We start from the raw sequence: 12324 nt of genomic DNA, 5'->3' as shown, positions 1-12324 counted from the left end.
TTTCACAGTGTTGTTGTACGGACATATATTCTCTAGGGTCTGGTTTTTTTTAGTTTATAGGCTTAATATGTGATCTGTTAGTACAGCCAGAAATAATTAGGCTTAGGGAACTGATTCGTTAGAGACTAATGTACAAACCAAAATGCCAGTTCAAATTGAGAAATAATCATTAAGTAGTACAAATGTTGACGAAGCCAGCCTACATGAGGAGCTTATTTGGGCCTGGAACTAACTAGAGCAAGGAGAACTAACTAGTTGGATTTCTTGATGGCCAGTCATCCTTGCCTCTACAACTCCCAGACAGTATCAGAGAATGCTGTACTTTTTTTTCTGGCTCAAAGTTTCCATTTTATGTGTCATTCAAGACTGCTTGCTTACCATTAGTGAATTCTTTTTTTTTTTCAGAGAGAGTACAGTTGAACTCACACCTTTGTAATTACAGCTCCGATCCGTCATGCTTCCTAAGGTTGATGTTCCTATGAGCTTAACTTGATTTGGGATATTTTGAATTAATTTTCCAAATTGCTATAAATGAGGGAACATAAGTCAATGCTTAGCACAATGCCCTATACATGGGCAATGATTGATTAATGGTAGTTAAGATTCCTGTTGGAATTCTCAGGATGACCTGAACATCAATATTAGGCATATTTGCTCTTGATTAGGAGCAATGTATATTGTTGCTGCCTTCTATTCTTTCTTTCTTTTGTTTTTTTTTTGTTTTTTGTTTTTTTTTTTTTTTTTTTGAGAGACTGAGAGCATGTGCGAACAGGGCAGGGGCAAAGAGAGAGGGAGAGAGAGAATCCCAAGCAGGCTCTCACTGTCAGTGTGGAGCCTGACGCAGGGCTGGAACTCAAACCGTGAGATCGTAACCTGAGCTGAAACTAAGAGTCAGTCGCTTAACGAGCTGAAGCACCCAGGTGCCCCTGTTTCTGCCCTCAGTTCTTAACAGAGTTTTTGGAATATTTCTGTTGTTTTAGACTTGAGACCATCGAGTTTTTCTTCATCTCTGTAGCATTTTACTCTCTTGGTCACTTTTGCTAGCTGGCTTGCTCTCTGACTTACCACAATACTCTTTTCCTGGTTCTCCTTTTCCTTCAGGATATTTGCCTTCTTTTTATATAAGTAGCCATCCTCACTTCTTGTCTAGCAGGCACTTTAATCTTTTCCCTTCATCCATCCATTCATTCATTCACTCACTCACTCAGCGTATTCTCGTCAAAGTCTTGTGATCTGGGAATGGGCACACCATATGGTCTCCCTTGGGTGAAACTTGGATTGGCCTGGTTTGCCATGCTTTCGTTGTCTGCATCTCCAACGTCTGTATCTGCCACTGTGCCCTCTCGTGGGGACCTTTGTCCTGTATTTAAACTACCCATAGAACAACTTTATTTCAGTTTCGTCTTGCAGCTACTTGTCATTTATTGTACCTTGTGGTTAAGTCTAGTAGAAAATGGACAGCTGTAGAAAATTGGCCCTACCCTACCTAGCCTGTCCATTGTATCCTCAAGAAGTTTTGCCATTTAAAATTACTCAAAAGGTTTTACCATGTAAGATTGTTCAGTGAGTTCATTGAGTTTTTGGAATTTTGGAAGAAAAACCGATAGTGTTCTGATCACCATTCTCCACAAACCCCTCCCCTCCCCAGAACCTTTTCATGAGTTTTCTTGCTAAACTAGGATTATACTTGAAGAAATTTTAGGGAAAAGTTTGGCCTTGTTTTGTCTTGTTCTTTTTAAAGACTTTATTTTTGAAGTTTTATTTATTTTGAGAGAGAGAGAGAACAGAATCAGGGAGGAACAGAGACAGAGGGAGAAGGAGAGAATCTCAAACAGGCTCCACACTGTTCAGTGCAGAGCCTGATGCGAAGTTTGACCCCACGAACCATGAGATCGTGACCTGAGCAGAAATCAAGAGTTGGACACTTAACTGACTGAGCCACCCAGGCGCCCCTGTTTCATTTTCTTAAGTAAGCTCTACGTCCAATGTGGGCCTTGAATTTACAACCGGAGATCAAGAGTCACATGCTGTACCCGCTGTGTTGGTCAAGGTGCCCTGGTTTTGTTTTGTAAAAGATTTCTTGGTTACTTAGTCTGACTGTAGACTCATGTGCTAAAAAGAGTTCTCTCAGGCTCTTCCTGAGGTCTCAGTAGCAGAAATAAGTCGGTATGTTAAATATATTTTTAAGGAACAGTAATTACCTAGTAGCTGCTTACCTTTTCATATTTCTAATGGTATGTTTGATAGAAAACCGTTCTTAATTTTAATGAGGACAAGTTATTAGTCTTTTCTTTATGGTTAGTGTATTTGTGACTCTTTTAAACAATCATTGCTTACCCCCTGTCATAAAGCTACATATCTTCTGGAAGCTTTATTATTTTACTGGCAATCTATCTTTGTGAAATTTTTTTTTGTATGTTTTGTACATGATGTGAGGTAGTAATAAGGACCGTTTTTTTTTCCATGTGGATTTTCTATTTAATCAACACTATATTGAAAACGCTGTAATTGGGTTGGAGCCCTTGACATGTATATGTATGTCTATTTGTGCATTTTATTTCATTTTTTTATTTATTTAATTTTATTTAACTTTGTTTAAATTTTTTTTTTCAACTTTTATTTATTTTTGGGACAGAGAGAGACAGAGCATGAACGGGGGAGGGGCAGAGAGAGAGGGAGACACAGAATCGGAAACAGGCTCCAGGCTCTGAGCCATCAGCCCAGAGCCTGATGCGGGGCTCGAACTCACAGACCGCGAGATCGTGACCTGGCTGAAGTCGGACGCTTAACCGACTGTGCCACCCAGGCGCCCCTTAACTTTGTTTAAAAAAACTTTTTTTTAATGTTATTTTTGAGAGAGTGAGAGAGAGAGACAGAGCACGAATGGGGGAGGGGCAGAGAGAGAGGGAGACATAGAATCTGAAGCAGGCTCCAGGCTCCGAGCTTCCAGCACAGAGCCTGATGTGGGGCTTGAACCCACAGACCACGAGTACATGACCTGAGCCGAAGTCAGACACTTTACCCGATGACTGAGCCACCCAGGTGCCCCTGCATTTTCTTTTATTTTTAATGTTTATTTTGAGAGAGAGAGGCAGAGAGGGAGAGGGAGAGACAGAACCCCAAGTAGTCTCCACCCTGTCACTGCAGAGCCCGACGCAAAGCTCAAACTCATGAACCATGAGATCGTGACCTGAGCCGGAATCAAGAGTTGGTCACTTAACTGACTGTGCCACCCTGGCACCCCTATGTGTGCATTTTCTATTCTTTTTCATTTATCTGCTTAAAGAACCAGTTTTGGGTTTCATTGGTTCTCTGTTAGCTTTATGTCATTGCTTTCTGTTCTTTACTTTTTCCTTCTCTTCTATTCTTTTATTCCTTCCTTCTTTGTTTTAGTTTAATTTGTCTTTTTCAATTTTTTTAATGCTTATCTATTTTGAGAGAGAGAGCATGCCTGTGCGTGCACAAGTGAGGGAGGGGCAGATCTTTTTCAAGTTTTTAAGGTGATAAATTAGTTAAATCTGAGATCTTCCTTGTTTTCTTTTCCTTTTTTTCTTTTTTAAGTTTATTTATTTTGAGAGAGAGAGGGAGAGTGGAGAGGGTGCGCGCACACAAGTAGGGGAGGAACAGAGAAAGAGGGAGAGAGAAGGAATCCCAAGTAGGCTCTGGAGTCTTCTGTGCAGAGCCCGATGCGGGGCTTGAACTCATGAAACGTGAGATCATGACCTGAGCCGAAATCAAGAGTCTGCCACTTAACTGAGTCACCCAGGCACCCCAATCTTCCTTGCATCTAACATAGACGCTTGTTGCTATATGTTTCCCTCTACATATGTTATAACCCCCGTAATACATTGCTGTTGTATTAAGCTGTTAGTTCTCTTTTAAGGAGATTTCAAAGAAAAATAACTCTTTTGTGTTTATCCACATATTTATAATTTCTAGGGCTCTTTATTTTTTGAATAGTTCTATATTTCCATCTGATGTCATTTTCTTTCTGTATGAATGGTTTACTTCCCCTCTGGCAACCACTAGTTGGTCGTATTTATGGGTTCATTTCTGCTTTGTTTTGTTTTTTAGATTCCACATATAAATGAAATGATACGGTATTTGTCTTTCTCTGACTTACTTCACTTAGCATAATACCCTGTAGGTCCATCCATGGTTTTGCAAATGTGTGCCTTCATTTTTTGAAAGATATTAATCCTAAGTTAACCATTTTTCTTTCAGTACTTAAGGGTGTTGCTCACATGGATTGCATTATTTCTGATTAAGAAGTCAGCTGTCATTCACATCTTTGGTCCAAGGAGCATTATGTAGCTTTTTTTCTCTGAGTTTTGACGTTTTTTTCTTTATCAGTAGTTTTTTAAAAAAAATTTTTAATGTTTATTTTTGAGAGAGAGAGAGACGCAGAGAGAAAGGGAGACACAATCTGAAGCAGGCGCTAGGCTCTGCATTGTCAGCACAGAGACCAACGCGGGGCTCGAACTCACTGACAGCAAGATCATGACCTGGGCCAACATTGGACACTTAACCGACTGAGCCACCCAGGCGCCCCTCTTTATCAGTAGTTTTAAACCGTTTGTGTAGTTAATTTTTTTTATGTTTCTAGTGTTTGGGGTTCATTGACCTTTTGGATCTGTATGTTTATAATTATCATGAAATTTAGAAAAATTTTGGCCAAGATTTCTTCAATTATTTTTCTTCCCCCTTCTATGTAAGAGACTTGATACACATATTTTAGACTTCTTGAAATTATCCCACAGCTTATTGATGTTCTGTTCACTTGTTTTTTTCCTCTCTCTATTCCATTTTGGAAAGTTTCCATTGCAATCTTCAGGTTTGTTAATCTTTTCTCTGTGGCACCTAATCAACCATCAATCCCATTCAGTGTAGTTTTCATATTAGATACTGTATTTTTCATCTCTAGAAGTTTGTTTTGGGTCTTCTTAATATTGTCCCTGTCTCTTCTTGACACGGTCATGATGACTCTACCTTCTCAAACATGTGAAATACAGTTATAATTGTCCGTTGATTCCTGATTTACTAAAAGTTTTATTTATTTATTTATTTTGAGAGAGAGGGGAATGGAGGGAGAGAGAATCTCAAGCAGGCTCCGCACTGTCAGTACAGAGCCCCATGCTGAGCTTGAACTCACAAACTGTGATACCACGACCTGAGCCAAAACCAAGAGTCGAATGCCCAATCCACTGAGCCATTTAGGCGCCCCCTGGTAATTTTTAATTAGATGTCAGACATTGTTAATTTTACTTATTTGATTCTGGTATTTTGTCATCTTTAAGAGCTTTGTTTTGGGAGATGGTTGTTTCTTAGAAGCAGCTTTTGAGCCTTGCTTTTTAAACTTTGTGAAATGGGACCACGACAGCCTTTAGTTTAGGGCCGATTTCACCCCACTACTGAGGCATACGCTCCTCAGTAGTCTACCCCGTGCCCTGCATATTGCAGGTTTTTCCGCTTGGGATAGTGGGAACACAAACTAACCCTGGCCCTGCGTGTGCTGCTGGGACTTGTTGGGCCTCCTCTTTTCAGGTGGTTCTTTCCTGGCCTCCAGTATTTCCCACACTCCTGTACTGATCGCAGGACTCAAGTGAGGAACTGAGGGGAATCCTCTGTAGATCTGCAGAGTGCTTCTCTCTGTGCACCGGTCTCCTCCCAGTACTCTGTCCTGCTAATTCTCGCGTTTCTTGGGTAGTAGATGTGGGTGAGCACACCAAGTAGTATCCTGTGTCTGAAATATCATTGTGAGGTACGGGCTAGAGAACAAATTCATGTCCGCAGCATATAAGTTGATGTTGAAGTTATAAAAACAAATGAGAATTTCTAAAAATGGAGTGATGACTGGAAAGAGAATAGAAGAAAATGGGGAAAATAACAGGAGGAAGCAAGGAAGTAGGAACTTTTAACATGAAAGGAAAAGAGGAATAAATTGTGTTGTTTTGCAGAAGAGATGTATAGTAAGGTGGGATTGAGAAATTAAATAATTAACCCAGATTGGATATGTCCTTTATTATATACTGCTAGATTCAATTTGCTAATATTTTTTGCCTCTGGGATCATTAATAAGCTTTTCCTATAATTTTCCTTTTGTCATATTTCCCCTTATTTTTGGTATCAAGCTTAGGGTACTTGTATTAAAGGAGAATATTCCCCTCTTTTTTGACATCTGGAGTATTTTGTGTGTAATTAGAATTAGTTTTTCTTTGGATATTGATAGAACTCATGGTAAAACTGTTTAGGCTAGTTAATGGATATAGGTGTATCTCATATGCGTGTGTGTGTGTGTGTGTGTGTGTGTGTGTATGTTTACTACTTATTTTTAGTAAGAGAGAGCGCATGTGTGCAGGGGAGGGGCAGAGAGAGAGGGAAACAGAGAATCTCAAGGAGGCTCCACACTGTCAGCAGAGCCGGACATAGGTCTTGAATTTATAAACCATGAGTTCATGACCTGAGCTGAAATCAAGAGTCAGATGCTTAACTGACTGAGCCACCCAGTATTCCTAGGTTTCTATATTTAATAATAGTAGCTATACTTGTATTCTAATTTCAGATAAGTCTTTTCTTTTCATTCTCCTAACAACCTTGGGAGCTAGACAACGCAGCTCTCTCTCTTTTTTAAATGTTTATTTATTTATTTTTGAGACAACACAAGCAGGGATGGGGCAGAGAGAGAGGGGGAGACGGAGAATCCAAAGCAAGCTCCAGAGCCTGACGCAGGGCTCGAACCCCTGAACCGTGAGATTGTGACCTGAGCTGAAGTCGGACACTTAACCGACTGAGCCACCCAGGCGCCCCCAAGCCCCAGGTCTCTTTTATTTCACAGATAAGGAAGGAAGGTAACATACCAAGAATGCAGTAGGTGCCAGGCCTTGTCACTGCTGGTCAATGACGGACACTGGCCTTTCTCTGCCCAGTTTGCTACTCTTTCTCCGCAACCAGGTGTGAAATACTAATGTCACAACATCTTAGAAGTGGGAGGCATGTTGGGAGATTTTCTGGTTAAGGACCATGCCAGGGGTGGTCTGTGGACCTGTGCAGGTCTGCAAACTGCTGCTTTCTGGTCCGCAACAAGATAAGCCTGGAAATTCCTTATAAGCTTTGAATACGTTTGTAATGCTGGAACCCGCCTCAACATCCCGGTGCTTCTCTCCATTCACTGTACACTTGAGAACTGCTGGGCTAGTCTCTCCTCCCTGCTATAATATATAATGGAGTCTTTTCAAATAACAGCTTTGGCAAATGATTATCTACCTGAGCTTTACTTTCCCTTTAAGACTTGTTGTTTCTCCTCTCTTTTTTCTATTAATAGCCCTTCCATTCTCCTAGTTATGCAAGTTCAAAGTCATTGAGTCATTATTGGTTTTCTTATCCTTTATATCCAGTCACCAAATTGAGTTAATTCTTTTATGATAATGGCCCTTATATGCCTTGTTCTTTCTATTATCTCTGTGCCCTTTTACGTACAGTCACTCCCTTGTCCTTCAGTTGCTGGTTTTGGGCTATGAAATCTGTACTCCTTCCCTAACTGTGTTCCTGTTTATCATGTCCAACGGTTTTCCCACTGCTGCCTTTGATACCTCATCTGTACTTTAAATTCTTTACGTCTGAAATGGAATTTATGTCCTGCCCTGGATCTGCTCTTGTTCCTGTGCCCTGGTCTTCGGGGATGGAAACTGCCATGGGATTCTCGTTCCTTCCATCTACCTGTCCCAGTTGACAAGGTCTGCCTTTTATATATGCGGGTTACCTCTCCTCTTCTGCATTCCTGCTGTGTCACCCCGGCATGGGTTCTTGTTACCTGTTACCTGGAGTTTCAGAATCATTTGCTCCCTGCCCTTTTCCCCAGTCTCTTCCTCATTTCCGTCTGCTGATGGTGTCGTCTTTCTCGCACCCAGCTGTTACTGTTACCGATTTTCTTCAAACTCTATGAGGGTCTTCGCTGCCTGTAGAATAAAGGTGAAAGTCTTTCATCTGCTGTTTAGTTTAGGTTCAGAAAGTTTACCGTTCCCGCCATCACTCCCCTATGTACCCCACACCTTAGCAAAAGCTAGCTAGTTAGTACTTACTGTTCCCCATCCTGTCCATCTTCAAAGCCTAGCCTGTATTCCTTTATCTTTGTGAGGTGCCCTTTTTCTTCTCTTTAAATTCTGCCCTTTCTTTATGGTTCAGCTCTGTTGTCATCTCCTCTACGAAGCCTCTTATCCAGGGGTGCTTGGGTGGCTCAGTTAGTTAAGCGTCCGACTCTTGATTTTGGCTCAGGTCATGATCTCAGGGTTCATGAGATCGAGCCCCCACATTGAGCTCCTTGCTGACAGCACAGAGCCTGCTTGGGATTCTCGCTGTCTCCCCACCTCTCTCAAAAATAAACAAACAAACAAACAAACAAACATTTATAAACAAAAAAACGAAGCCTCTCATCCAGCATACTTGCTAGTGAACTTCAGTGGCACTTGAGCCATATCTGTAACTCTCTCTGTCACTTATTGTTCTCTGCCTCATGTTAAGGATATTAATAGCACCTACTGGCTCAGCTGGAGCTCCCGCATGAAATCCTGCTGTGGGACTTTGGGGAACAATTCAGAATAAAGATTCCTAGGCCCCATTCCATGGAAATTCTGGTTCAGTAGATCTAGTGTAGGTCTTGGGATCTCAAATTGTGAGAAGCTCCTAGATTTTTCTAACTTAAGGTCAGGTATTTGAATCATTGGTCAGCCTGCCCCACTGTTCTAGTTACTGATTCGATCGTCTTTTGAATTGTTTAACTTTGGGTATGTGCTCATCCTATCTAAACCGCATTGAGAATTGCTTACATTTTTTTTCTCCTCTATGGTACTCAACATAATAGACACACAGCAAAGTTGAGTGTTGAATAAATGAAAAGATTGAATAAGATCCTTCAATTGGTATATTTGTAGTAGAGACTATACCGAAGAGAACTTGTTTCTTAGGACTTACTTCTTAGACTGGAAATTTGCAAAGTAGCCACCTACGGACTATTTTTTTTTTTTTAATTTTTTTTTTTTTCCAACGTTTATTTATTTTTGGGACAGAGAGAGACAGAGCATGAACGGGGGAGGGGCAGAGAGAGAGGGAGACACAGAATCGGAAACAGGCTCCAGGCTCTGAGCCATCAGCCCAGAGCCTGACGCGGGGCTCGAACTCATGGACTGTGAGATCGTGACCTGGCTGAAGTCGGACGCTTAACCGACTGCGCCACCCAGGCGCCCCCCTACGGACTATTTTGAAATGAAAGGAAATGATATCACTTAGGAAGTTAAGAGAAGCCAAGCAATGATTTACAGAAGATCAGTAAAATAATAAATAGTCTGTAGTATCACATACGTGCTATTTGAAGAAGGTAACCTGGGTCAGCTTTCGACTCTGGTGTGCATTATTCCTAAGAGTAAAAGGTGAGATTACATTTGTTCCATAGAAAAGTGACCTTTTTAACCTCACCAGGGTAGACACTGCCCGCCTACCACAGCACTCTTGTTGAGTCTCGATGTGGCCTCAGCATCCTTTTCAAGGTAGCAGGCCAGCGGGGTCCACTGGCTGCTCGAAATTACCATCATGACAGAAAAACCTCTGTGTAATCCATGATACGTGAAATGTTGTTTAGGATATCTTCTGTGGTTAAAAAGGTAAAATGAAAAATACTGTGGAATGGTTGTGATCCCTGCAATCAAAATTCTTTAAGTGCTTAGCAAGAAAAGAGTCGTTAAAACCAGCACACATAAAAGGGCAGCTCTTCGAGAAAGTGCTGCAGGAATTCACTGCTCTATTTCTGGTATGACCTGTCTTTTATGAAATTTGCTGAGTGTTTCCTCATAACTGCCGTGTCATTTACTCAGACTTTTAGTAAGCAAAGGTAACATGATTTTCTTCCCAAGAATCCCAAGAACCCCAAGTCAACTGAAATTTAGAAGACACTGATGCATGAAGTGTCTAACGAGGAGATGCTAAGAAGGTTCTGAAAGCGTTGGGTTGTCTTTGCTGCCTTACTTGTTGTCGAAATACGGTACTTTTCAGCTCTCCTGGAATTCTCATCCTCTAATTTTGTTAAGCATATGCTCACCTGCCGCGGATTTTACCCCATGTCGGCCAGCTTCTTGACCTGCTTTTCCCCTCTCCAATGAGCCTCACATTTAATCAGGTTTTCACTTCTCTCCCTGCGCTTTCCAGGTCAGATGACGATGATACGGAGAGTAGGAGCTCCAGGGTGACCCAACTTTGCACTTACTTTCAGCAGAAATATAAGCACCTCTGCCGCCTGGAGCGGGCAGAATCTCGTCAAAAGAAATGCCGGCACACGTTTAGGAAAGCCTTGCTGCAGGCGGCCAGCAGAGAACCCGAGTGTACCGGTCAGTTAATCCAGGAACTGCAGAGAGCTGCGTGCAGCCGAACCAGGTTAGAGCCCTAGGCAGCCACCTGTTTGTAAGGAACTCGTCTCTGTCTGGCTTCTGTATTTTGTTGAGTGGATAGCGGAGACACAGTGGGCAGTGGGCATTTAAACCTGAAATGTCGAAGCATTGCACCTTGGTTTAGTTGCTCAGAGGGTTGTACAGGTGGCAAAATAACAGCACCACGAGCTGACAGTAGAAGCATTGCTGTGGCTCCGCCAGATGAATTTATTTAGTGAAGTGTTGGAGAGTGCCACCTGTCTTTACAAAAATAACGATGCTTTCAAATTTCATGTATCATTTAGAAGTAGTGTTTATAGGGTTTTTTTTTTTAACCACGAAAGTAGCATTTTACATATTTTACTTCTTATTTAAAAATTTTCTTTCTCACATATTATATCTTCAAAATACTTCATTCCATTGCATTTCTTTTAGGGAAAATCTCTTTTCTGTTTCTAGTCCAGGTAATTGCTTTGTAAATTTGAAAAATGTAGAAAAAAGAAGGGGAAATTTTCCATAATATCACCATGCAGAAAACAAAGAATGAGCACTGTAAATATTTTGGTTGTTTCCTTCTAGTCTTTTCTTCTGCTTATGTGTACACACATGTGTGTTTGCGTGTGTATGAAGTCTCCAGGGAGCCATGCATCTGTATTAAAAAGGAAAAATGAGATCATGCTATATGTATATTTTATTTCCTGCTTTTTTCCCCACTTAACATTGAATTATTGCCATTTTCTCCTGATGTTCTTTAAAACACGATTTTTAATGACTGCATAATTAGTCTTTGGACTCCTTAAATTTTAAGTATGTATTTAAGCAAAATTGGATCCATACTGTTTAAGAGTTATGTGTCCAGTTTTTTCCCTTAAGAATATATCCTAGCCATTCCCTTGTGTTCTTAAAAATTATTTTGAAAACATGATTTATAATGTGTGATACTATTTTTAAATGAAAATCCATATATTGGAAATGTAGAGCTATCTGATATTTCAGTGAAGAAATTGTAGTATTATTACCATTTTGGATATTAGTTTAGGTGGTGAAAACTTAATTGTAATTACTTATTTAGGTTATGTACCTTTGAAACTACTAGCTTAATTGAATTAAAAGTTTCCAAAATATCTTCATATTTAATTAAGGAAATAATTTTCAAATTTAGAAGGCACAGTTCTTGATTGAGTTTATTATTTCACACTTTTTACTTATTTTTTTCAGATAACAACCTTGAGACACACACACACACACACACACACACACACACACACACTTTTAGGAGTTTTATGCCAAAATATTAGCAGTGGCTATCTCAGAGGGTAGGATTATTGATAAAGTTTGAAAAAGATTATAGTCTGTATATTCCAGTTTTTCTCTAGTGCTCATAAGTCACTGAGGTGAGGAAATAGGGGTTTAAAACAGACAAAACTAAGAAAAATAACCTTTGATTTTCAGCTACTGATCATATTTCTTACATATCTATATATTTTTTAGTTTTGTGTATTTTGGTTTTCATTATATTTGGTATTAAAAAAACAACAACTACTTTTTAATGGCATCTATCCAAAAGATAACTATACCCTTCAGAGTTTTCTGCTTCTTGACATATTTAGAGTTGTTTGAAAGCTTGTATGTCTAGTTAATAAACCTACGTAATGATTGCTGCCTCCAGTATTCTCCCTCACTCACAGTTCCTGCTCCTCTGTAGGGGCGGGGGTAGGTAGTGTCCATTCTGTAACATTCGTCAGGTCCTCGCTTACTGACTTAGCCTTCTCGGAGAGAAATTCCCATGTTCCACTGACTGTGTTTGGTCCCCCTGTTACATGTGCTTATTGAGCTCTGCTTCATTGTAGAATCGTATACTAATATTTCTGTCAGACAGTAATTTTTGTGAGGGCAGGAACAATGTACGTTT

General features: G+C 40.4%; 1 protein-coding gene across 6 annotated transcripts in view; it reads left to right on the top strand.

Moving 5' to 3' along the window:
- The window catches only part of INO80D (INO80 complex subunit D), a 77003-nt gene that overhangs the window by 38760 nt on the left and 25919 nt on the right, over positions 1 to 12324 (top strand). For all 6 annotated transcript variants that reach the window (XM_045480915.1, XM_045480912.1, XM_045480916.1 and 3 more), the window contains one exon: positions 10195 to 10419. In XM_045480915.1, the coding sequence (XP_045336871.1) occupies positions 10195 to 10419 (225 nt within the window). The remainder of the gene's footprint in view (positions 1 to 10194; positions 10420 to 12324) is intronic.

The sequence above is a fragment of the Leopardus geoffroyi genome, chromosome C1 (assembly GCF_018350155.1).
Source record: "Leopardus geoffroyi isolate Oge1 chromosome C1, O.geoffroyi_Oge1_pat1.0, whole genome shotgun sequence".
Taxonomy (NCBI): Eukaryota; Metazoa; Chordata; class Mammalia; order Carnivora; family Felidae; genus Leopardus; species Leopardus geoffroyi.
The sequence above is the reverse complement of the archived record's forward strand: the minus strand, read 5'-3'. Positions and strand labels throughout refer to the sequence as shown.